Raw genomic sequence first — 27,432 nt, 5'->3', positions numbered from 1 at the left:
GGGCTAGCAAAAGACTTGAACAGCCACTTAACAAAAGGAAAAATACCCAAATGGCCAATAAGAATATAAAATAGTGCTCAACTTCATTAGTGATCAAGAAAATACAAATTAAAACCACAATGCAATACCATTACACATCTACCAGAATGGTTAAAATGAAGAAGATAGCCAACTGAAGTGCTGTGAGGATGGGAGCTACTGGAACTCTCAAACATGGCTGATGGGGGTATAAACTGAAATAACCACTTGCAAAACTGGCAGTTATCTACTAAAGCTAAATACGCACACAACCTACAACCCAGTGATTCCCAGTGATTCTCCAAGCACACACCCAACTGAAATGCACATATGTACATATACATATATCTACCAAGTATGAATAAGAGTATTCACGGGAATACTATTTATAATCTAAATTGCTGCTGAGTAAAAGGGATGTTAAATAGACTGTAGCATATTCATATAGTGGAAAACTATACAGCAGTAAGATTGAATGAACTATAACTAAATGCAGTATTACAGGTGAATCTCACAAAAGTAATTGTGAAAGATAAGCCAGACATAAAGGAGTTCATAAAACATAGTTATAAAGTTAAAAGCAGGCACAATGAATTACATAATTACAAATGAGAGCAGAAGCTGCCCTGAGGCAGTGGATGGGAGGTGTGGCAGTAGCTGGTAACTCTGGTTATGGGTAGCTAGCACATGGATGTATTCTCTTCATGAACATTTACACTTAGGAAGTACGCACTGAATGCATGGCGCATGTCAATAACATAAACCCTCACTAAAGTAAAAAACTAAAATTCCTTTAAACACCAGGAAAGCTATAAACTGGATTATAGGCATTATGAATGAATGGTATTTCAGTCATCACTCAAATAAGTATTTGCCAATGAAACATCTTCATTTCTATGAAGGGGATGCCAATAGGTAATCTCAGCATTATAAATAATGCAATTCACTACAGACTCCAGCAGTGATAGATGATCATTTATATTATTAATCGTGGCTTTTAAACAACTGAATCTATAATAATTAAGCAATCAAATTATTTTGTTCCCTTGCTGTAAACATCACCAGCAATATACTTGTTAGAGAAGAGCCCAATCAATTATAAATGAGTGTCCATACCTGAGGCAGAGCTCTGACTACTGCTGGATGAAGAATCGCTCTCTTCACTGGAAGACTCTGAACTGCTGTCACTGCTGTCCGAATCAGAGGCGGAGGAGTCAGACTCTGAAGAGGAGGATGCGGAAGAGGAAGAGGAGGGGGAGGATTTATTTGGCTCAACATCTGGTTTCTGTGCCACAATGACCTTTGGTGTATTTTTGAGATGCTCACGCAATTCATCCCTAATTAAAGATATAATCTCTGTTAGTTTCTGCTTCGAAGGCAACTGTGAGATAATTTTATAAGATGAAAATAAAATTCTGAAAATTATCCTTACGTTAAACCTCCAAGACCTATAGACGTAAAGAAGTTGATGGCAAACCGAGTGTTTCTTGGATTATCTCGGGGTAATAACCCTTCAAAAAATGGCTGTAGGGTTCTAAAACAAGAAAAAATATAAACAAAAGAGAACACATTGCTTAAAGATAAAAAGGCAGTATGCAGTCATTTTTCAGATTTTCTATGTATTATTAAATTAGTAAATGAAATACAATTAAGTAAGTGATTTATATCATTTATTAGACTACATGCTATCTAAATGAAATGAGTAGGGTCAAGTCATAATTTACTAAAGTTACAACAGAGGTTTTTTAAGAAAAGATTTATTTATTTATTTATTTATTTGCGAGAGAGCCTGTGCATGTGTGTGTGTGGGGGGCGGGGCCTGAGGGAGAGAGGGAGAGAGAATCTCAGGCACACTCCCCATGGAGTGTAAAGCTCAACACCAGGCTCGATCTCACAACCCTGAGATCATGACCTGAGCGGAAACCATGAGTCGGATGCTTAACTGACTGAGCCACCCAGGCACCCACAGAAGTTTTTAAAAACTTTTTTATACATCACACATACACACATATTGTAGACTATATATAATCATACACACACGCATATATATGTAGTATGTGAATGTATATAATAAAGTTGTGTGTGTATATATGCACACACACACACACACATACATGCACACACAGTACTGTGCATGGCACTGGGGGATGGGGAAAAGTAGTCAACAGAAGAGTGAAATCATGGATGAAGCCTGCATATAATTATTATTTCTAGGAAGGGGAACAAAAAAAAACATTAACAATATAAGGTGGTTTGGACATGTTGTTCTGAGTACCACATTGAATGACTAACCAGCAGAGTCAGGACAAACTGTTTCATAGACAAAGGTGACATATAAGGAGAATAATTAAGAGTTTTGCTGGATAGACCAAGAGAGGGGATTTCTAGCTCTGGAAATGGAGGTAAGGAAGCATGAATTAGTTGAGCAATGTTGGTGCAGCCTGTGGAGAGGGAGGAGATAAACCTGGTGAAGTAGACAGGGACCAATAAGTTAGTCTATGAAGCTAAAGGGAGCAGATGGACTAGCCCAGAGAATGGAAACTGTGGCAAAGAGGAGAGGTAGGCTGAAGAGTAGAGACCATGAAGAGTGAGGCAGAATTCTTGAGAAGAAAGTGAAGAGCCACAGTGAGCAAGTGGTCAACTGTGTAAGTAAGGCTGGGAAGTCCAGGGGCATGAGGACTGAGAAAAAGTACTTGACTTGGCAGGTAGTCACTAAGAAATCTGAAAGGATGATTCAGCAGTGTGAATACAGTAGAAGTCAATGTGAGTGGCAATGGGTAATCTGAATAAACAGGAAATAAGAAAGCTGAGATAGGGATTACACAATAGTCCCGGAACAAGACTCTCATTCAGTGTAATAATTTGAACAATTACATGACTGGGTCATCTAAATATATTTACAATTATCCATTGATAACAAAAATTAATTAATTTTCTAAGGTTCAAAATTAGGGTTAAAAATGAAAATAAAACTGTAAGTAGTACTCATTATTGGAAAACTCCAGTGAACATACAAAAGAATTTTGTGTTTTCTAACTAAATTAAAAGAGGCATTGATTCTGTGTTTTCTCTACTGCAACTAAAATCCAACATTAAAAACTGCATGTTGTCCTGTGCCACAGAACATGAGATTCAGAGTTGTAATTAGTGGATGAAGAAAGTCCTAGAGGTTTAACTATTGTTTTTACAACCAAGTGTGGACTTATGTTGCTACAATGGAAGAAAATTCCTGAGGACAGTAAGAATAAAAAGTGCATAATGATAAACTTACTCATCCTTTAATCTTGCATTAAGTTTAGGAAGACCCATATATTCACAAAGTTCTTGGAAAAATATTTTAACAAAAATTCTACTGGATGATGTAGTGGTTTCTTCACTTAGCTTTATACATTCAAGAACCTGAAAATTAAAATTAAAAGACAATTTTATTTTGTTCAAAAGACAAAATGACCAACATTTATAACTCTAAGCGTCTCTAAAGAATTATCCGTGAATATCTTTCTTTGTCCTAATAAGTATTGCTTCTTGGCAAAGTTTAAGACTACCTCTCTATGCTAATTTTTGTAACGCTAAGATACTACAGAAATAGAGTTCATTCTTTCTTGAGTAATGTGCTTTTTATAGCAGAGATATATTCTGCTGTGAGTATATAATGCTGAAGCAAAGATTACTAGCTCCTAAAACTCACTCATCAAAATGTGGATATATATAAGGGTTTGGGGCAAAATGCCACTTAGAGCATTAGGCTACAGTTTTGTGTACTACATATACAATAAGGGTAAAGACAGGAAGAGTGATGGCTTGTTCTGAATACTAAGCTTGAGGCTTAAAAACTGAAGCCATAGAGAGATGTTTTAGGACAAATAAAACTAAAAGTAACCTCCAGTCTTTATGAGTTCTGTGTTCCAGGAACCCATCTGCTTCAATTGGTTAAAACCTTGATTTCATTTTCATTCCCAGAGGGGGAAAAAGAAGTAAAAATATTATTATAATCAGGCTCCTAGGTTAGCTTACAAAATGCCTATTAATGCAGCCAGACATACTTAGTACTTACAATATTACAACAATCTAATGTTTATGAGGTCACTTTGCTGCCTCATTCTACCATCAGGTTGTGGTATTCTACAATGTGATCCTCTTCTTTCTTTCCTCTTGGATGTAATTTCTTTCTTTCAACTTCACTTTTCTTATAACCTATCACTTGTTATTTCGTATTGGCGCTATGGGCATATCTTACCTTATGTATTTCTTATATGGTATGCTTCTTGAAAGCAGAGATCATATATAATTCACTTTGGATGCCCAGTATCTCTCTCAAGTGACTGGGCACATAGCTGGTAACTAAATGAATGGTTGTTGGATGAACAGCAGTTGTACAATAAATGCCAGCTTCATGAATGCATTTCAAATTCCAATCCAGTATACATCTGTGTATCAAGGATATCTTATCTTGTTCTAAAGAACTGGCTACACGATGCATGGACCACCAAGCTACTGATGTATGTGGGTATGAGTGTGTATTCACATGTGCACACCTAGAGAAGATGAAAATCTCTATTTTCCCTGAAAACACCATTAGCCATCACTATTAAAAAGGACTGTGATGTTTGGACTGTTAAAATCACCTAGGATGGTATTTCTTATACTCATGTTATTTACTTAGCTTCTCGATCCCATGTTATATGAATATAACCTCAAAGATAGCCATTACAGTAAAAGTTTGCTATACATTTCATTTTAAAAGTACATTTCCTACATAGGAAAAGTATGGTTATATTATACTTAATACTCTATTCGAGAATAACGGGATTAGGAAGGAAGTATAAATATCAACCCATCTACTTACACTCCATGGAAGTGAATCAGTATATAAAAGGTGAGCAAACATCTTAGCAACATTTCTCAATTTGTTTGTTTCCAAGCGATGGATGGTATCATATTGTTCTTTGAATATACTTTCAAAGGATTCCATGTATTCTTTTTTTAGCATGCAAAATCGCTAATAAATAAAAAAAAATTGAATGTCAGTACCACTAAAAATTGACTCTCAATACCATTATGAGCATATCAGATCCTTCTAAATTTACTGAATCAAAAATTAGTAAATATTTTATATATCATATCACTCAATCTTTTTGTGCTATATGATGGAATGCTTAAAAAAGAAGGTAATATGTATCATCCCTATTTACCTGGGGTTTATATGCTAAAACAAAATTATACAAGTAGCTTATCATAGACACATACATTTGCATACTATGTAAATATATTTCTCTGTGGGTAGAGTTTAGATTTAAAAACTTATTTTAGCTCATGCTCTATTTGTGCTGCCTGAACATGTACTTGACTTCAGAAACTGCTTTGAGATTTTGAAAAGGCAACATTTAATTGTCCTCTTTGGGAAACTGTTACAAAGCATATAGAATTTCAAAAAGTTCTGGAAGAGTCACATGCAATGTTAAGGCACTACAAAATGAAGTAGGAAAGGAGGAAACCACAGAGGATGGGAAACCTGAGGAAGGGAAGAGCAACGAGCTTTTAGCAAAGATTTGCTATTGTATTAGACAAGACCACAAAGCAGACACATTAATTCACAATATTCATGTTAAGGATTCCCTTAGTGATTCTATTACATTCCAACAAGAAAAATGAGGCTGGAACTCACCCCAGCTAATAACCCAAAAAATTTCTCATATGTCCTTTGTTGGGCACAACAGTCAAGAATCATGTTGCAGAGTTCTTTCTATTTGGAAAAAAAACTGCATTAATAATTCAGAACACAATGAATCCATGCTATATGATAATTTATCAATATGACAGAGACAGCCTGAATTTTAAATAAGGTTTTAAATATACAAAACTTCCAAAGCTTTGTGAGCTTGTTATTAAGACAAAATTAAAAAATTCAATCTATGTCAAGCCTATAGTTTTTTAAAGCCTTCAGCTTAGCTGACAGTTTCCATAGTCATCCATGCTAATTAGATTAAAAAATTCTAAATTCATATTAAGTATGAACCACTTCAAGAAAATCTACTATATGAAACAGATACACCATGAAGAGACTGAATAGACTGTATTCTAAAAAGTTCCTACACAAAATCTTTAAAAATACAGATCATCAATACGCCACCTAACAATTCAGTTATACACCTTTAAACTCAATTATTAAGGAATATATTTAATTAGTATGGAAAAGGTAGAACATGAGTCTTCATAGAAGCATAAATAAACACAGCTACAACATTAACTTAAATGACACTCTGGTTAATAAAGAAAAAAACACCTCTGTGGCTGGATTTCCCAGCCTCAAAATAAATGTTACGCATATACATCTATCTATTGATAAATCTATACAAATAGATCAAATCATTCCATGACCGCTGGAGTAATATATTGTCTAATCAGCTATTTATGTGCCTTGAAAACTCCTGTGTAAAATTCTGTTGAACTAATAAATGCAAGAGTAAATCCAGGACCAGGAAATACTATCGTCACAAATGATTTGTAATTTTAAAATACTGTAATGAAATATGTATTGATTATATCAATTTCATAGACAAAGAAACTCAGGAAACATGGACAAATCAATGGAGACAAAATGAAAAAAGGCCTAAATTCATTCTCTGACCACTGCTGTAGAACTGACTAAATATCTTTTTCTACAAAACATTTACCAAAAAGTTAAAGATTATTTTTTCCAAATATAGTAACTGCAATGTATTTGTGTTCTATAAACAGAAAATATAATATAATGCATAATATATAAAAATATATTTATTAAATAAAATATAATATATACCCTTTCAGTTCATTTTTACTTCTATTTAATTTTACCTTTATATTTTCAATTAGCAGTTTTGACATTCTGTCATATTTAACAATGTGAGATGCAACCTAAGTAAATATTGTAAATATTTTTAAAACTTAGGTCTATCTACACTTACTGCATATATCTATGCGCAAGAGGGAGGAAAAGGGTCCCAAAGAAGCACAGAACAGATACTCTAGAACTGTGCTGTCTAGCATGGTAACCCCCAGCTAATTAGTTAAATAACATTACATAAAATTAAAATTTTTGTTCTTTGGTCATACCAGCCACATTTTCAGTACTCAAAAGCCACATGTGACTAGTGGCTACTATACTAGACAGCGTGGAATACAAATATTTTCATCACTGCAGAAAGTTCTATTGGTTGCGCTGTTCTGGAAGTTGATAATCTACTTATAAAACAATCTACTCAAAAAGCCTTACTTAATTCACAATATTAAGTTGTTTCTAGATGTCATTACATTGCTAAATTATTTTTTTATGATTAGTCACAAGTCACCTCAATTAAAAAAAATGCTTATTAATGTGTAAGTTCTGGAAAAATGTACTTTGTCAAAATTTAATATAGTACTAAAAAGTTAAAATGAGGTTTTTCTGAGTTCTGCCATATTATGTTAATTTGATATATTAAAATGCATTTTCAACTCTTTCTACTAACATTGTATTTTACAATAACATAACAGTTAATCAGGTTTTAAACAACATAACATGGTAATATGCTGACAGCATTGTTAATAAAGCCAGTGCTACTTATAAAACAAATTACTTTCTTCCCTAGACTAAATGCAATTATAAGAGTTATTCCCTGTGGCTTATAATAATTAAATATTTTAACATTTTAATTAAATATTATAGCTATTTTAGAAGAGTCTTTTGAGTGCATGAAAATAGATGCACTACGACATTCTTCCAACTATCAAAATATGTTGAGGTTAGTTCTAGAACAACTATCCTCTGAATTAATATTAATAAAAGTTATAATGACTTAATTATACTCCTCAAATAATGTGACAAGATCATATAGTAATTTCAGTTTCAATTATAATTTTAAAGGTTAATTCACTAATTTATTTCCTTTCAAAAGTGAACACATCAAGTGCACCCAGGGTACAAATAGGTACACTGTTTCTAATATACCAGTAAACAAACTTTAAGAGGGAAAAAAGAACTTTCATTTCTTCTCAAAATTACATACCATGGCATTTCAAGAAGAAATCCATAATCTAGAAAAAGACTGGTAAACTTTTTCAATCGAAGGCCAGATAGTAAATATTTTAGGCTTTAGAGGCTATAAGATGTCTGTCGCAACCAGTCAATTCTGCTGCCATAAGGTGAAAACAACTATACACAATACACCAACCAATGGGCATGGCTGTATTCCAATAAAATTTTAATTAGAAAAATGGGTAGTGGGCCTGGGCCACAGTCTGCCAATCCCCATAACAGATCATATTTAAAGCCTTAAAACAAAGCACTTACACCTAATAGTAACAGCTCAGATAGTCAAGATCTTTTAGAAATAGAAACAGCCTAGAGTTGATCTATTCACTGTGGCATCTGTGCTGGGTCTACCATGTGTAAACCAGGGTGTGAAAAACAAAACCCCAAAAGCCTTGGCTCAGGTTCCAAGGATTTAAAATGTAGATGGGCAGGGAGCAATGTAGATAAGAATGCAACTATAAAAAACACCCAAGATAATCTACTCAATCCAGTCTTTATTATTTTTGTCATTAGGGTTCTATGATACTTTGAACAGTGAAGTAGATACTAAGTTATAAGATTATGAGTCCCCTGGACTAAGAGGGGGCTAATATGTACTGGATTACTGAATCCCTGATACCCTGTAGAGAGTCTGATATGTAGTATATGCTGAATACATTTTGTTGAATTAATGAATGAAAAAAAAATGACAGATTCTTCTATATCCAATTAAAACAATGTAACAACATGTATGGTGATCATTACAATTTCTACCACAAAAGAATGTTTTAGTGCATTAAGTAGATGGAGTAGGCAATTAATTAAGGAACAAATTTCCTATTGTATTTTAAGCCACCATTTGATTTATAGGCAACCACTGAGAAATTCATGTAAAGTGCAGTGGTTCAGAGACTTCCTCCTTTTCCCACATCCCATTTGAGCAGTCCATTTAATTCACTGCAATGAGTAGCATTTATGAGGCACCCCAGAACTAAGTTTTAAGTTATTTTAAAATTTTAGAATAGCTACATTAAAAAATGAATATTCAATACTGAGTTATTTCAATTCATAAAGCCTATATTAACTGTCTTAAACATTTTTATAACCAATATTATTTCCTAATAGAAGAAAAAAATATTAACTTACTGTTTGGCTCTCAGGGAACTCCATTTTCAGCAATTTGTGAGCACATTCTTCAAAATCTAAACTGTAGAGATAAAATGGTCACAATAAGTTAAAAACTTGCAGCATTGTTAAACTATAGCACTCTTTTATAAACAAGGATCTCACTTTAATAATTGTTTAAAATAACTTTTTTATTGTAACTTCACAGTACTGTATCGTGTATATAGAAAAGAAATAGCTCTTAATTCTACAAAGAATGAAGTACTGAGATGTACTACAACATGGATGAACTCTGATTTATGTGAAGTGAAAAAGTCAGATATAAAAGACCACATACAGTTTGATTCCATTTATATAAGCTGTCCAGAATGGGCAAATATATAGACAGAAAGTAGACATATTTTTATGACATTGCTAAATATTTCCACTTATCTCTGACCCAAGTCAGTAAGAGGTAAAAGATGCCCCAGAGCCCAGCATGACATCTAGTGCTTAATCACCACATTTATAAGTTATCATGATTCATACCCAACCACAGTGCTTCATTTTCAAAAACTAAGTATAAAAATAGTAAATAACCAAAATCACTTACAAGGAAAAATTATTTGCTTTTATACAACATTCATGTAAGTTTCATTAAAAATATTTCCAATATACTTAAGAAAATTATCAAATTCAATGTGAGCTCAATACAGGAATAATACTAATGTATTTGTACTTTTTGTAGAATGTTCAAACCTTCATTCTTTTGATAAAAGCAGTATAAAATAATCAACCACTGAAATAGATGACCATGAATTTAGTTTTATAGTTCACCTGATTCCTCAGCTTCTGATACTTACTGAGTTTCATAAGCACAATAGAGTAATAACTCAGAATGGTACAATGTAATGGAATTAAAAAAAACAAACTAAAATGAAGAAATATATCAGAAAGAGCTTTTGCAACAGGTAATATTAAACAATATCTGGCACTAAGATTAAAATATTAAACTGTAGTTGATAAACTTCACCAATATAGCAATATTACCAAAAAGTATTTTGAAAGATGTTGACATTTTCTTTTCTAGTTTTAATTTTTTTTAAAAACAGAATTAGTATGCAGGAAAAAACCCTGCAATTTCTGAAAAATAAGTTAATCAATTAATAAAAATATTTTATAACTTTCAGTTTATCTAATAAGTACCATTGAGAAAGCTAGCTGTATGATAGTCATTTTCCTTGTTCTTATTTTAAAAGTATTTGGTAACTTCCTATACCAAGATTGTTTTGAAGTTGTACTAAATGTAAATATTAAATGAATTAAATTTGCTTGTTGTTTCAGTTATCTTAGGTTGCTAAATCAAATGAATTTCAGGTTTAACACAAATAAATAGTGACTGAGGGAAGGGTAAAGAAAAATGATTTTACATGATGCTAATTTCCCAGCTGTGTTTACAGCTGGTTTTGTTGATGTTCCCAATCTAAGAAATTTTGGTGGGAAAACAATAAACCCACCTCCCTCTGATGCTACAGCTTCAATAATGCAAAATCAGAGTGGGACATCATTTGAAAGCAAGAACAAACAGGAATGTTTACTTTTTAATAACAAAACCAACTGTATAATTTTATGTTTTGTGTAAATGAGAGAGGGCCATTTAGGAGCCAGGACAGTAAGAAGGTAAGAGTACAGGTGAGATCAGTCAACAAGTCTAAAAGGAAAGAAATTAAAAAAATAAAATCACCACACAGTTCAGTTGTTGTCCTTTTGTTTGCAAGATTTCCAAAAGCAAAGTGTATAAAATGCCCTCACTGCCATCTGACTTGATGATTATATTCCATTCTTGATTTATATTATATTTGGTACAGACTGGTATACTGTAAACATAAGACTTTTGAAAAACATAAAAAACTGGAAAACATAGACACAAAAAAATCTGTAATCCAATCTCCTCTCAAGACTACCACTGTTGATATGTTAATGTATCACTTTTAGAATCTGTCTACCTATTTAAACAGTTAAGATAATACTACTGGTACAGTACTATAGTGTCTATATACAGTTTTTGCCCCATTTCACATTAAGTCAGACCACTTGCCCACATCAGTAACAATTCCCACATTAGCCTAACTTTCAATGGTGGCATAAACTGGACATTTGATTATTTGTATTGGACAAGATGGTCTTTTTTTCTTTGTACTGAACAATTCTATATATAATTCTGTCAATTTCTATTTCTTTAAGAAATATAATGAAAAAGAATGGTCAAATGGCATGGACATTAAGTCCCTGATTCATGTTACTAAAAGACTTTCCATAAAGAGCATATCAATTTAAATTACCGCCAATAATGTTTACCTCTATCTCAGTAAAATCATTAATACTGAGTACTGCTGCTTTGAAAAAAAAATTAAAGTAAATCACTTCAGCTGTTTTAATGACCAATAATAGCACTTATTAGTCTAGAGTGATATTTGTTCAATAACTTTATGATTCAGGATCCCATTACATGACTCCCTCAACCATGTCCTTTAAACATCTGTCTTTGTGGTTCTTTCTAAAATATGTATGAGATTTTAAGTATAGTAAACTCTGTCATATATAAATTATTTTTACTAGACATTCAGGGGCTCAGAACTCTTAACAAATACCAACACATAAAACAGTACTGCTGTTACTAGAGTTGGTACCACTCTGTAATCATGATTGTCACCTGTCTGATGCTTTCATTTTTCAAATCTTTTGTGTGGTTCAAGGATTATCAAGGTTTGGTAAACTAAAAAAACAGTTTCCTTTAAATAGTTATCCAAACAGCTCCACTGTAACTCTTCAAAGTTAATGTTAACAGCAATATTAAAACAGTGAATCTGCTGTTTATAACAGATTACTGTTGAATTTCTAGAAAAGGATAAATGAAAGGTCAAACTAAGAATTTTTACCTAAAACAAAAACTTCTCATTTTTCACTTTAAGTTTGTATGAAAAAATAAGTTAATAGATTTTTCTTTCATGTGAAAGGCAAAGAAATAGGTAAGGATAAACCAAAAATATTTCTAGCCAATGTTTTGTTTTTTAACATTTCCCTTTCTGAAGATGAATCTAAGCCAAAAAGTTTTCAGACAGAATAAAAACAGGATGACTCCTACGTATGAATCATTTTTGCTATTACATCATACTAAATGGAAATATACAAAACCTAGTAAGAAAACAAAACTGAGAAAACATTCCTCCTCTGGTGCAAAATGTAAACACTGTGCCCATTAAATCAATAGGCTGATTCGCATAAAAAACAACAGATGTACTAAGCATTTAATATTTCATTTATTTCTCTTCCAAACCAAACTCACAGCCTTCAAAGGGAATAGGATATTCACATGACATCACAGTAGTTCTTACTTAACATTACTTCAAAGGGTCCTCAAAACCTTCCTATTTCCATTTATATTCATTTCCATTTGCACACACAAAAAAAGTGTCCAAAAGTTATCATAAAAGTACTTCTATGCTTAGAATCAGAATTAGAAACCAAATTAAAAAAATATTAAATTTCCACTATAATTATATACTGTGCCAGCTCTATAACACAGAGCTGTCTTCAGGTTTTTATTAGTGATATTTAACTATAAGGAATGACACAGTTAAAAAAACCCATTTAATTATGTAACACAATTAGACCTTCCAAATAAAGATAATTTTCTCCTGAAGCAAAGAACCAACAGCAGGGATCTATGAAGTTGGGCAGGTAGTTTGAGAATCCCTGAAATGGTATCTAGTTTTCTGTCATCAGATTCTAAAAATCCCATCTTCTTGTCCATCCTCTATCAAAAATAAGGATCAACTGAACTACAGTATCTTACCTTGACTGAATAGCAAGATAAATTGTACGACGAAATGAGACTAGATTAATTTCTGTTTTGTCATGAATAGTCACTTTTTGTCCTGAAAGAAATTAAACATAATAAAATTATGAGACTACAAAAATAAGTGTGAAGGACTGAATACGTATCTCTAGATAATAATTTTTCATAAATATTTAGAATCTACGAGTTTAACAATAATGCTCTTTTCTACAGTGTAAAATAGTATTTGCAGAGCTCAAAGTAACCATTTCCAGTCTTCTGCCATATCTTAGAGTATTTTAATAACTTTTGTCAGTTCAAAGAAGTCCAGAATCATGCCAGAAATATTTTTGTTTCTGTGTTGCCTGCTCATTTAGACATTATAAAAGGCAGCACTCATGCTGTTGTTTGGTAAAATACTATTTCTAGAATTATAAACAGTATCTTGATAATTTGGAAGGACTGTAAATTATGGATAGAAAATCAGTTTCAGAGAACACTGGGTCATCATGGCAGACTAGATGGGTCCAATATAAGTATGTGTATTTGTCAAAATTTTCTCTTATCTAATGCAGGACAACTTCCCCTATAAATATTTAGTAGTTCTTATTTGAACAGTATTTTCACATAAAACAAAGAAATTCTAAAGTTAAATATAGTACATAGTCAGGAAATGTTTTAAGTAAGAAAGTCACTGGAAAAAAAAATTGAATTTATTTTTATAAAATATGTTGTAGAAGAATAATTACACTTTAGGACAGAACTAAAATAGATTATGTCCTAAAAGGGAAAGATATACTCTTAATATTTTCAAATATGCAATATAAGTAAATAATGACCAGTCTTACGTATATTTTGACGTTTTAACTAAGACTTAAATAAAATAAAGTTCTGAGCTTATTTTTCTGTGAAATAAAGTAATCAAAGCTGAAGAAGAACATTATGCCTGCTTTGTGCAAACACAGCTTTTGGCCTCCCCACTCTTTGTTGCCAAAATGAATAGCAAACACCTAGCCACATTCATCTGTCACATTCATGTCGGGTTGCAGAAATCACATGCACTCAACACGAATGCATCTTTTTCATGGTTTATACTCAAAGGCATAAAATGTCAAATTGAAATTATGCTGATTATCATTAAAAAAGGATTTCCTTCTTTAACACTTTTAGAGCACGGTTTTTCAACCTTAGCAATACTGGTATTTTGGGCTAGATAATACTCTGTTGTGGTGGGGCAGTCTTGTGACTTGTAGGATGTTTAACAGCATCCCCAGCCTTCACCCACTAGATGCCAGTAGCAGCCCCCAGCCCTCCACAGATTGGGAACCACTATTTTAGAGGATTACATTAGAATTAATTTAATTTCAGAGTATTTTACAGTATTACTTGAATGAGCTTTTACCTTCTTCATCTTCTTCTCCCTCTTCGTCCTCTTCTTCCTCTTCCTCTTCACTACTTCCAGCATCTTGGTCTGTGTTTGAGTCACTATCTCCCTCATCAAGAATTTCTATCAGAACAAAGTATGGGAAAATATTAATGAGCAAGTGATACACATGAATCTCATTCTGAAAAGATAATTCTCAGTTCGCCAAAATCCATAGTGGCTACAGTTTATCACCAACGAAGTGAGCACAGGGGTCTCATGTTATTGCCTAGGTGGTCAGAGAGCCATACATATCATTCTTCTGCCAAGTAGAAAATGGTCATAAAATAAGAAAGGGATGAGAAGAACAACAACAAAAAAAGTAGATGAAGGTTTTCCAAAAGAGCAAGAGCACCGGAAAAACAAATTATGAATGGAAACTAGTATACTGGAGTCAAAATATTATTAGTTCAGCATCAGAAAGGATACAGTCTATTATACAAAGCTAAGGCTAGATATAGAAAATAAGAATTTAGGCTGTGAAAGACAAAGAAGGGAGAAAAAATAATTGCATAATTTAGTGTTTACTTTAAATAAACAGTAATGAGATTTTTATTCTAACGTATACCTATTGAATAGAACATTACAATTAATCTCAAGACTTTCCACATGTAAACAGAAACAGAAGTTTAAAAGCCTTTTAAAAAATTGGTAAGATGGACACTTCACTGGAAAATCACTTCTTAAAATACAACTTACATCTAGAACTGTATGAAAACAGCAATGTAAATAAGAGACTACATAAAGATAGTCATCATATTAATAGTTAACAAGTGAAAAAAAACTAAAGTTATATTTCGCCCAATGGTGTGTGCTCTGTTGATCTGATAAAAGATTTTACAAACCTGGCTAACACTCCACTTTTGCATTTCTTCTAAAATCAGAGTTTTTAAGATAAAGTTTTAGGGGGGGCACCTGGGTGGCTCAGTCATTAAGTGTCTGCCTTCGGCTCAGGTCATGATCCCAGGGTCCTGGGATCAAGTCCTGCATCAGGCTCCCTGCTCAGCAGGAAGCTTGCTTCTCCCTCTCCCACTCCGCCTGTTTGTGTTCCCTCTCTCGCTGTGTCTCTCTGTCAGATAAAATAAAATCTTAAAAAAAAAAAAAAAGATAAAGTTTTAGGGTGAACTTACTTTTAGGGAAATTCTAATTTCTTTTATTTAACTGAGCACTATATTTCAGGAGCCACATATAATATTTAATGCTAGCAGGAAACTTCATACTGTGAAAAATAAATCATTTTATTAAAACGAAGAGTTGTCATTCAGCCCTTAGCTGACAAACAAATCCCAAGAATATCTCTAACAAATGTGACTTCAAGAAATAATGTAAAGTGTCTAGTTTCCTATTACATAATATAGCTTAGACAGACTTTTAAGAGAGGAAACTATTTAGTATTCAATAGTAGGAAGACAGGCACTCCTGCTGTCTTCCCAAATGCTGTAAGACCTAAAACACAAGTGCACCTGGGTCACGCTAAGGTGCTAATTACTAAAGCTGTGCCCACTTCCTGCTGTGGCCATTTTTTTATGCCAGTTCTAGAAGAACATTTTATGAAAGAATGAAGGTCAAATGAATTGTCTGGTCGTTTACATCATCCTCTCCTCATCTCTCCACTTGAGAATCTACTTACTGAAATCACTTAGGCAATGACAACTGGATTTCATTAACTGAACAAAGCAGCGGTTTCAAGGTATGATGTAAGTCCCTGGGGGATCAGTGAGACCTGTCAGGTGGTCTGTGAGGTCACAACTATTTTCATAACAACATCCAGACATTATCTGCCTTTCCGCTGTGCTACCATCTACAAGCATCCAAAAGCAATGGTAGTTGAAGCTGCTGCAATCTGAGCACAAATCAAGCACCAAACTGAACCAGCCATCACTTGCTCTTTACTGCCATGTTCTTGGAGGCAGGAAAAGAGCTAGTTTGACCTGAGGATGCCCTTGAGGAAGAAGTAGAAAACTGCTAATTTCACTGAATCTCAGCCCTAACGTGTAAGCATATATAATCATCTGAGTAGCAAAACATGAATTCATACACAGCCCTTCTGTTAAAGACAGATGCACAGTGGTGATGGTTATCTCAAAGAAAAGCACTTGTGCTACTCTTTGACTTGCAAGGTCAATTAGTAATGTTTTCCATTTTTACTTGAAAGAATGGTTGGCAAACTATAGTTGTTAGGAATCTGGCAGACATTTTCTCAAATATAAACAAAGTGAGACTGTCACTTCAACAAAATAATTAACAGTATTTACTACCATGATAAAATAGTGAGTTCTCAAGAGAAAATTAGAACTTTGGAGAACTTGGATCCATTCCTGTGAGGTTGATAGCTTCCCAATACTTAGACTTCTCTGATGAGGTAGGTGGCAATACTAATAAATGTGATTTCTTGATATCATGTTAATGTGTTAATTTAATTTTGATAATGTTGACATGTTAACACTTAGAAGATATGCATAACTGAGTGAACTGATATTTTCTAAATGACCAATGGAATATGTTGCAAAATCCTGCATGGGTAAAAGATCCATTCAAAGTGACAGGCCAGTGGATTTTGATGTAATAGAGCATGAAAATTCAAGAATATTGTTTCAGGTTTCACACTGCAATTAATCTTTAAGAAACAATTAGCTTTTAAATACTGGCATAGTATTAACAAAGAATATACACACTATCTAAAAAGGTTATTAAAATACTTCTCTCTTTTCCAAATACATATTATCCATGAGGCTAAATTTTCTTCATATACTTCAATGAAAACAACCTATTGCAAGAGACTGAAATCACAAATAATATGTTAATCCATCTTCTATTAAGTCAGACATTAAATTGTATCAAGTATATAAAACATGCCATTTTTCTTAAATTTCTTTGTTTCAGAAAGTAGTTATTTTCATAAAAGTATATAATGTATAACACTGTTTATTACTGTTAATTTGAAATAATTTGATAAATGTTTTTAATATTCTCAGTTTTAATTGCTAATGAAGTAAATGTCAATAAATGTAACCCACACAAACAAAAGCTCTTTGGAGTCCTAAATAATTTTAAGAGTATAAAGGCAACTTAAGTTCAGAGAGTTTAGGTGCTATAATAAAGAAAAGTACTACTTTCCTAGCATTGCTCAACCACCGTTGGCCTAAAGAAATGGATGTGGAGTTTCCAAGTTAAAAGAAAAAAAAAATCATACTAGGTATGATAAAAATTCCATAAAACCATTTAGAATCTTTGAGTGATACTGCAGAAAAAGAAGTTCATAAGAAGGCAAAATAGGTCTGAGGAATTCTCCATGTCTAGAAACTAAATTGTAATAGCAAAAGGAATCTGGCTATTGTAGTGAAATGTCCCTAGGAAACTGGCATCTAAGGAGAGCAATCTCTTTATTGTACCAGATTTTCAGAATAATGTATAGAAATGGAAAGCTGCTTACACCTTACTTTCTATTTCATTCTACTTCCAAGCCTGACTGAAGCACAGAATGGAGGAAGTGACCAGAGCTCTAGGCCTCCTGCTGTCTTCCTGAGAGCTTTCAGAACAGTAAGTACTTCTCACATAAAATCACAACTCAAGGGAAACGAACTTATAAAATTATAATTATAATATAATTATATAGGTATCCCTGAAAATTAACTTTAGAAGAGAAATGATACAAATGTCAAAAAAAAAGCATCGCCTAAATACTTGCTCTATGATAATACAAAGCACTGTATTTATTTATTCTTAAACAAACAAGTAACATTTACATCAAACAAGTAATTTGTGCCAAGTCACTTAGCTAGTAATGGCACAGACAAAATACAAACCAAAGTCTGTCCAAAGTTAGTGCTTATAATATATTGATAACATACAAATGATAATAATAATCAATTTATTAATTTATTGAGCACTGATAGCCTATCTGGAATTGTCATTGATTTTATCAGGATATCAACCTGCTCTGAAGAAATAATAAAATACTGTACTTTATAATAAAAGTATAGCATCTAGTTGAATATTACATTGGACATCAATTTAAGCACCAATTCTTAAGTGGTAGTGAACTTAAAATAAAGGCCACTAGTAATATAGGAACATTTCTTTTTTTTTTTTAAAGAGTTATTTATTTATTTTAGAGAGAGAAAGCAAGAGAGAGAGAGACAGCGTGTGTGCAGACAGAGGGGCAGAAGGAGAGGGAGAGAATCTCAAGCAGACTCCCTGCTGAGCCTACCACAAGGCTCAATCTCAGGACCCTGAGATGATTACCTGAGCCGAAACTGAGTCAGATGTTCAACCGTCTGAGCCACCCAGGCGACCCTATATAGACATTTCTTAAGAGGAATGAGACTTAAGGGCTGTATAATTTAAATAGATGGAAAGAGGACAGGGACAATGAGGTAAATAATTTAGAATGAAGTAATACCACAAACAAGCACCAGACAGAAAAATAATGCATGGGAAAACAGTGAAGAGAATGGCTTCATAACAGCAGAGATTTCATTAGGTCAGTGATCTAAACCTTTCTATCAGTATTATATAACTACATGAATTGCTTCTACTTATCCAAAATAGATTATAAAATTGTACATACCCTTCTTAATAGCTTTGTACTTCTCTTCATTCTCCATAAAATTAGGATCCATCTTGAAAACATCTTAAAAACATAAATTAAAACTTGTTTATTTTCTATATTTACATTTGTTGGTGCCCCACTTCCCAACTCACCCTGTACCCGGCCCACCCCCCCCAACTCAGACTCACTAAGAACATCTTCTGGATTATAGTCATCCTCCAGAGGGAGCATATGGGTGAACTGATCATCTTCTTCCACTAAGTCAAGTCCTTCTAGGATAACAGGGTGGTCCTTGAATCCATCCTTCCGTACAGCAAACATCACTTCAATCATATACTGAACCCTTTTGTCAATTTCAGACTCATGGAGAATGTTTCGGAGGCGCTCAAATATAGCTAAAGTTAAAATGAAAGAAAATAAGCAAAAGATATTATAATACTCAAACAAAAGCTCAATATCAAGCCAAGGGCTTATAGTTACCATTGATTCCTCTTGGTGACACTTGTGTTAATTTGAGGCCACATTCCTTGAGAAAACCAATAGCTACTTCAACACTATCATCAGTTGGTCTTTCCAGGAGCAAAGTGAGCATCTCTAGGCATAAAACTTCATGTGCCTTAAACAGATTGAAGACATATGGAATTGAGAAAATGCTTTTACATATATTACCCTACTATTGATAGTAATTTAAAAAATTAGCAAATCTGGTTTTTGCAGCAATAACATTATACACATGATGAGCAAAGTTTTTAGAATACATACAGAAATACTCCAAATATGGGATACAATTTTTCTTTCACTCTCATTATGTCTGTTAAAAATTTCCAGGTGATTGCTCCAAAACCTAAATTGATTACATTAAATACACCTGTTTATTTCCAGAAGAAATAATTCTTATACATTATTATAATAGCTACAGGAAATGCCATAATTAGCTTCAAAATAGAAGTTAAAAATTAAACTACACTTTTTCTAATGCCCTTCTTCACAACCATAACTCTCTATATCCATTTCCTAGTTCGTTCTATCAGCAATTCTGTTATACAGCAAATAGTTCTTAAATTACATGAATAATTTTATCAGAAAATATCTTAACTGTGTCTGGAACTCAAGGACAGTTTGGAAACACTTCCCTCTTTTTTCTTTTTCTTTACTAAATAAAGTTATTGACACTTGCCATGTTCAAAAATTAATACTTAAAAACAATGCCAGGTAGGATGCAAATAAAAGTCTATTGAGCAGCTTTGCTGTGAAAAGGAAATGTACTAGGAAGCATTTTCAGGACACTGTATGTATGCCTTCCTAAGGTCGGATACTTCTTTGAGATGCGGAAGGAAACAGTCTAAGTCTTAACTCAGGAAAATATCCTTTCCATTGAGCACAACATCAAAAATACATATTGCTTTTATTTTGTGGGATGGTGGGAAGGTCTAACAATCTTACATCAGTGATAAGAAAATACTGCCCTGGAGGAGGCGCAAGATGGTGGAGGAGTAGGAGACATAAATTTCGTCTGGTCCCAGGAATTCAGTTAGATAGGTATCAAGCCATTCTGAACACCTAACGAACTCAACAGGAGATCGAAGAAAAGAATAGCAGCAACTCTCTGAACAGAAAAGCGACCACTTTCTGGAAGGTAGGACGTGCAGAGAAGTGAATCCGAGGCGATATACAGGAAGATAGACCACAGGGGAAGGGAGCCTCCGTCAGCCCCTATTGGCAAGTGATAGAGCAGAGGAGCACAAAATCAGAACTTCTAGAAGACTGCTCCGCTGAGGGACGTCGATCCAGTGGCTAAGTGGGAGGTGGAACCCTCGCTTGGACAGTGTGGTCTCAGGACCCTCGGAGTCACAGAAAGACCGGGGGTGCCTGAGTGTGGCAGAGCTCCCAGGTATCAGAGCAGGGAAGCCAGCTGCAGAGATGAAGCTGAGGAGCGGGCTCTCAGCTTGGGGCTGCCATAAACCGTGATCCGTGGCACAATCGGGCCACTGCTCTTCCAGCAGGGATCCAACAAGCGGCAGATCTGGGGAGACTCCCCTTCTTCCCCCAGGAAAAGTGGCGTGGGAACGCACCACAGGAATCTGCTGGGTTTGGAGACTCCAAACAGGGTCTGGTGGCAGAGACAGTGGCCGGGTGAGCACAGAGTGCCGCCATAGACCAGGGAAATGGGAGTGATTGACTGATTTTTTCTGGGGGCTCACTGAGGAGTGGGGACCTGAGTTCTCGGCTCCTCCGGGCCAGAGATTGGGAGGCCACCATTTTCACTCTCGTCCTCCAAAGCTGTACAGAAAGCTTGCAGGGAACAAAAGCTACCAAGAGCAAACCCGAGCAGATTACTTAGCCCGGCCCGGCAAGGGCAGGGCAATTCCGCCTCTGGCAAAGACATTTGAGAATCACTGCAACAGGTCCCTGCCCCAGAAGATCAGCAAGAACAGCCAGCCAAGACCAAGTTTACCGATCAATGAGAACAGCAGAACTCCAGCACTAGGGGAATACTGCACATAGAATTCATGGCTTTTTTTCCCACGATTCTTTAGTCTTTCAAAGTTAATTTTTTAAATTTTCTTTTCCTATTTTTTTTTTGAAATTTTCTTTTTCCCTTTTTCAACCAACATCTTATCAATTCCTTTTTTAAAAATCTTTTTTCTTTTCCTTTTTTTTTTTTTAAAGATTTTATTTATTTATTTGACAGAGGAAGACACAGCGAGAGAGGGAACACAAGCAGGGGGAGTGGGAGAGGAGAAGCAGGCTTCCCGCCAAGCAGGGAGCCCGATGCGGGGCTCTATCCCAGGACCCTGGGATCCTGACCTGAGCCGAAGGCAGCCGCTTAACCGACTGAGCCACCCAGGCGCCCCTAAAAATCTTTTGTATTTTTCATTTTTAGAGTCATGTTCTATCCCTTCATTGCAGTTAACCTTATTTTTGGTCTCTATATATAAGTTGTTTTCTCTTTAAAATTTTGGGATACAGTTTCTTCTGACAGACCAAAATATACTCTAAATCTCTAGTGTATGGCTTTGTTCTAGTCTCCTGCCTGATCACATTTTCTCCCTTTTATTTTTTTTCTTAATTTCTCTTCTTTCTTTTTCCAAACAACTTATCAATTCCTTTTATAAAATCTTTTATAATTTTCATCTTTACAGCCATATTCCATCCGTTCATCATATTTACCCTTATTTTTGTACATATATAAGTTTTTCTTTCTTTAAAATTTTGGGAGGCACTTTCTTCTAACAGAGCAAAATAAACCCAAAATCTAGTGTGTGGCACTGATCTATGCACCAGCCTGATCATAGTTGACCATATTCTTTTTTTTTTTCTTTTTCTTTTTTCTTTCTTTCCCTTTCTTTTCCCCTGGTTTCAGGTCTCTTCTGATTTGTTTACTGTATATTTTTCGGGGGTCACTGGTACCCTGTTAGCATTTTGTTCTCTCATTCATCTATTCTCCTCTGGACAAAACGACGGAAAAACTCACCTCAAAAAAAAAGAACAAGAGGCAGTACTGACTGCCAGGGACCTAATCAATATGCACATTAGTAAGATGTCGGAACTAGAGTTCAGAATAACGATTATAAAGATACTAGCTGGGCTTGAACAAAGCATGGAAGATATTAGAGAAGCGCTTTCTGGAGAAATAAAATAACTAAAATCTAACCCAGTCGAAATCAAAAAGGCTATTAATGAGGTGCAATAAAAAATGGAGGCTCTAACTGCTAGGATAAACGAGGCAGAAGAGGTAATTAGTGATATAGAATACCAATTGATGAAGAATAAAGAAGCTGAGAAAAAGAGATAAACAGCTACTGGATCACGAGGGCAGAATTTGAGAGATAAGTGATACCATAAGATGAAACAATATTAGAATAATTGGGATCCCAGAAGAAGAACTAGGAGAGAGGGGGGCAGAAGGTATATTGGAGCAAATTATAGTGGAGAATTTCCCTAATTTGGGGAAGGAAACAGGCATCAAAATCCAGGAGGCACAGAGAACTCCCCTCAAAATCAATAAAAATAGGTCAACACCCCGACATCTAATAGTAAAACTACAAGTCTCACAGACAAAGAGAAAATCCTGAAAGCAGCTCAAGACAAGAGGTCTGTAACCTACAATGGTAGAAACATTAAATTGGCAGCAAACCTATCCACAGAGACCTGGCAGACCAGAAAGGACTGGCATGATATATTCAGAGCACTAAATGAGAAAAATATGCAGCCAAGAATACTATATCCAGCTAGGCTGTCATTGAAAATACAAGGAGAAATCAAAAGCTTCCAGGACAATCAAAAACTAAAACAATTTGCAAACACCAAACCAGCCCTACAAGAAATATTGAAAGGGGTCCTCTAAGCAAAGAGAGAGCCTAAAAGTAACATAGACCAGAAAGGAATAGAGACAATATACAGTAACAGTCATTTTACAGGCAATACAATGGTACTAAATTCATATCTTTCAATAGTTACCCTGAATGTAAATGGGCTAAATGCCCCAATCAGAAACACAGGGTAGCAGATTGGATAAAAAAAAAAAAGACCCATCTATATGCTGCCTGCAAAAGACTAATTTTAGACCCAAAGACACCTCCAGATTGAAAGTGAGGGGGTGGAAAACCATGTACCATGTTAAAGGACATCAAAAAGAAAGCTGGGGTGGCAATCCTTATATCAGACAAATTAGATTTTAAACCAAACACTATAATAAGAGATGAGGAAGGACACTATATTCTACTTAAAGAGTCTATCCAACAAGAAGATCTAACAACTGTAAATATCTATGCCCCTAACATGGGAGTAGCCAATTATATAAGCCAATTAATAACAAAATCAAAGAAACACATTGACAACAATACAATAAAAGCAGGGGACTTTAACACCCCCCCCCCCTCACTGAAATGGACAGATCATCTAAGCAAAAGATCAAGAAGGAAACAAAGGCTTTAAATGACACACTGGACCAGATGGACTTCACAGATATATTCAGAACATTCCATCCCAAAGCAACAGAATACACATTCTTCTCTAGTGCCCATGGAACATTCTCCAGAATAGATCACATCCTAGGTCACAAATCAGGTCTCAACCGGTACCAAAAGATTGGGATCATTCCCTGCCTATTTTCAGACCACAATGCTTTGAAACTAGAACTCAATCACAAGAGGAAAGTCGGAAAGAACTCAAATACATAGAGGCTAAAGAGCATCCTACTAAAGAATGAATGGGTCAGCCAGGAAATTAAAGAAGAATTAAAAAAAATTTCATGGAAACCAATGAAAATGAAAACACAACTGTTCAAAATCTTTGGGATGCAGCAAAGGCAGTCCTAGGAGGAAAGTATATAGCAATACAAGCCTTTCTCAAGAAATAAGAAAGGTCTCAAATACACAACCTAATCCTACGCCTAAAGGACCTGGAGAAAGAACAGCAAATAAAGCCTAAACCCAGCAGGAAAAGAGAAAGAATAAAGATCAGAGCAGAAATCAATGAAATAGAAACCAAAAGAACAGTAGAACAGATCAACAAAACTAGGAGCTGGTTCTTTGAAAGAATTAGTAAGATTGATAAACCCCTGGCCAAACTTATAAAAGAAAAGAGAAATGACCCAAATAAATAAAATCATGAATGAAAGAGAAGAGATCACAACCAACATCAAAGAAATACAAACAATTATAAGAACATATTATGAGCAACTATATGCAAGCAAATTAGACAATCTGGACGAAATGGATGCATTCCTAGAGATGTATCAACTACCAAAACTGAACCAGGAAGAAATGGAAAACCTGAACAGACCTATAACCACTAAGGAAATTGAAGCAGTAATCAAAAATCTTCCAACAGGGGCACCTGGGTGGCTCAATCGTTAGGCGTCTGCCTTTGGCTCAGGTCATGATCCCAGGTTCCTGGGATCAAGCCCCACATCAGGCTCCCTGCTCTGCGGGAAGCCTGTTTCTCCCTCTCCCACTCCCCCCCTGCTTGTGTTCCCTCTTTCGCTGTGTCTTTCTCTGTCAAATAAATAAAATCTTAAAAAAAACAAAACAAAACATAAAAATCTCCCAGCAAACAAGAGCCCAGGGCCAGATGGCTTCCCAGGGGAAATCTACCAAACATTTAAAGAAGAATTAATACTTATTCTTCTGAAATTGTTCGAAAAAATAGAAATGGAGGGAAAACTTCCAAACTCATTTTATGAGGCCAGCATTACCTTGATCCCAAAATCAGACAAAGACCCCATCAAAAAGGAGAATTACAGACCAATATCCCTGATGAACATGGATGCAAAAATTCTCACCAAAATACTAGCCAACAGGATCCAGCAGTACATTAAAAGGATTATTCACCACGACCAAGTGGGATTTATTCCTGGGCTGCAAGCCTGGTTCAACATCCACAAATCAATCAATGTGATACAATACATTAATAAAAGAAACAACAAGAACCATATGATCCTCAATGGATGCAGAAAAAGCATTTGACGAAGTACAGCATCCTTTCTTGATCAAAACTCTTCAGAGTATAGGGATAGAGGGCACATACCTCAATACCATAAAAGCCATCTATGAAAAACCCACAGCGAATATCATTCTCAATGGGGAAAAACAGAGTCCTTTCCCCCTAAGGTCAGGAACACAGCAGGGATGTCCACTATCACCACAGCTATTCCACATAGTACTAGAAGCCCTAGCAACAGCAATCAGACAACAAAAAGAAATAAAAGGCATCCAAATCGGCAAAGAAGAAGTCAAACTCTCATTCTTTGCTGATGATATGATATTTTATGTAGAAAACCCAAAAGACTCCACCCCAAAACTGCTAGAACTCATATAGGAATTCAGTAAAGTGGCAGGATATAAAATCAATGCACAGAAATCAGTGGCATTTATATACAAAAACAACAAAACAGAAAAAAGAGAAATTAAGGAGTCGATCCCATTTACAATTGCACCCAAAATCATAAGATACCTAGGAATAAATCTAACCAAAGAGGCAAAGGATCCGTACTCAGAAAACTATCAATACTCATGAAAGAAGTTGAGGAAGACACAAAGAAATGGAAAAACGTTCCATGCTCATGGATTGGAAGAACAAATATTGTGAAGATGTCAATGCTACCTAGAGCAATCTACACATTCAATGCAATCCCCATCAAAATACCATCCACTTTTTTCAAAGAAATGGAACAAATAATCCTAAAATTTGTATGGAACCAGAAAAGACCCTGAATAGCCAGAGGAATGTTGAAAAAGAAAAGCAAAGCTGGTGGCATCACAGTTCTGGACTTCAAGCTCTATTACAAAGCTGTAATCATCAAGACAGTATGGTACTGGCACAAAAACAGACACACAGATCAATGGAACAGAATAGAGAGCCCAGAAATGGACCCTCAACTCTATGGTCAACTAATCTTCGACAAAGCAGGAAAGAATGTCCAATGGAAAAAAGACAGTCTCCTCAACAAATGGTGTTGGGAAAATTGGGCAGCCACATGCAGAAGAATGAAACTGGACCATTTCCTTACACTACACACAAAAATGACTGAAAATGGATGAAAGACCTAAATGTGAGACAGGAATCCATCAAAATCCTAAAGGAGAACACAGGCAGCAATCTCTTCGACCTCAGTCGCAGCAACTTCTTCCTAGAAACATCGCCAAAAGCAAGGGAAGCAAGGGCAAAAATGAACTATTGGGACTTCATCAAGATATAAAGCTTTTGCAAAGCAAACAGTCAATAAAATCAAAAGACAACTGACAGAATGGGAGAAGATATTTGCAAATGACATATCAGATAAAGGGCTAGTATCCAAAATCTATAAAGAACTTATCAAACTCAACACCCAAAGAACAAATAATCTAATCAAGAAATGGGCAGAAGACAGGAACAGACATTTTTCCAAAGAAGACATCCAAATGGCCAACAGACACATGAAAAAGTGCTGAACATCGCTCGTCATCAGGGAAATCCAAATCCAAACCTCAATGAGATATCACCTCACACCAGTCAGAATGGCTAAAATTAACAAGTCAGGAAACGACAGATGTTGGCGAGGATGCCGAGAAAGGGGAACCCTCCTACACTGTTGGTGGGAATGCAAGCTGGTGCAGCCACACTGGAAAACGTATGGAGGTTCCTCAAAAAGTTGAAAATAGAGCTACCGTACAACCCAGCAATTGCACTACTGGGTATTTGCCCCAAAGATACAAATGTAGTGATCTGAAGGGGTACGAGCACCCTGATGTTTATAGCAACAATGTCCACAATAGCCAAACTATGGAAAGAGCCAAGATGTCCATCAACAGATGAATGGATAAAGATTTGGTATAGATATACAATGGAATATTATGCAGCCATCAAAAAACCCGAAATCTTGCCATTTGCAACAACGTGGATGGAACTAGAGGGTATTATGCTAAGCGAAATAAATCAATCAGAGAAAGACATGTATCATAGGTCTCACTGATATGAGGAATTCT

At 35.0% G+C, this 27,432-nt stretch overlaps 1 protein-coding gene across 4 annotated transcripts in view; it reads right to left on the bottom strand.

The window, feature by feature from the left end:
• Nucleotides 1-27,432, bottom strand: part of CWC22 (CWC22 spliceosome associated protein homolog) — a 65,231-nt gene that overhangs the window by 5,079 nt on the left and 32,720 nt on the right. For 3 of the 4 annotated variants that reach the window (XM_032407070.1, XM_032407089.1, XM_032407081.1), the window contains exons 9-19: nt 19,445-19,580; nt 19,153-19,359; nt 18,983-19,045; nt 14,392-14,496; nt 13,008-13,089; nt 9,194-9,254; nt 5,684-5,761; nt 4,865-5,017; nt 3,290-3,417; nt 1,451-1,552; nt 1,135-1,355 (exon numbers count right to left, since the gene is read on the bottom strand). In XM_032407070.1, coding sequence (XP_032262961.1) covers nt 1,135-1,355; nt 1,451-1,552; nt 3,290-3,417; nt 4,865-5,017; nt 5,684-5,761; nt 9,194-9,254; nt 13,008-13,089; nt 14,392-14,496; nt 18,983-19,045; nt 19,153-19,359; nt 19,445-19,580 — 1,336 coding nt within the window. Of the gene's footprint in view, nt 1-1,134; nt 1,356-1,450; nt 1,553-3,285; nt 3,418-4,864; nt 5,018-5,683; nt 5,762-9,193; nt 9,255-13,007; nt 13,090-14,391; nt 14,497-18,982; nt 19,046-19,152; nt 19,360-19,444; nt 19,581-27,432 lie in introns of those variants that run through there. The other variant, XM_032407099.1, reaches the window with a different exon arrangement.

The sequence above is a fragment of the Phoca vitulina genome, unplaced genomic scaffold, assembly GCF_004348235.1.
Source record: "Phoca vitulina isolate PV1807 unplaced genomic scaffold, GSC_HSeal_1.0 scaffold1, whole genome shotgun sequence".
NCBI classification, from domain to species: Eukaryota; Metazoa; Chordata; class Mammalia; order Carnivora; family Phocidae; genus Phoca; species Phoca vitulina.
Note: the sequence above shows the minus strand (reverse complement) of the source record. Positions and strands in the feature narration are given on the sequence as shown.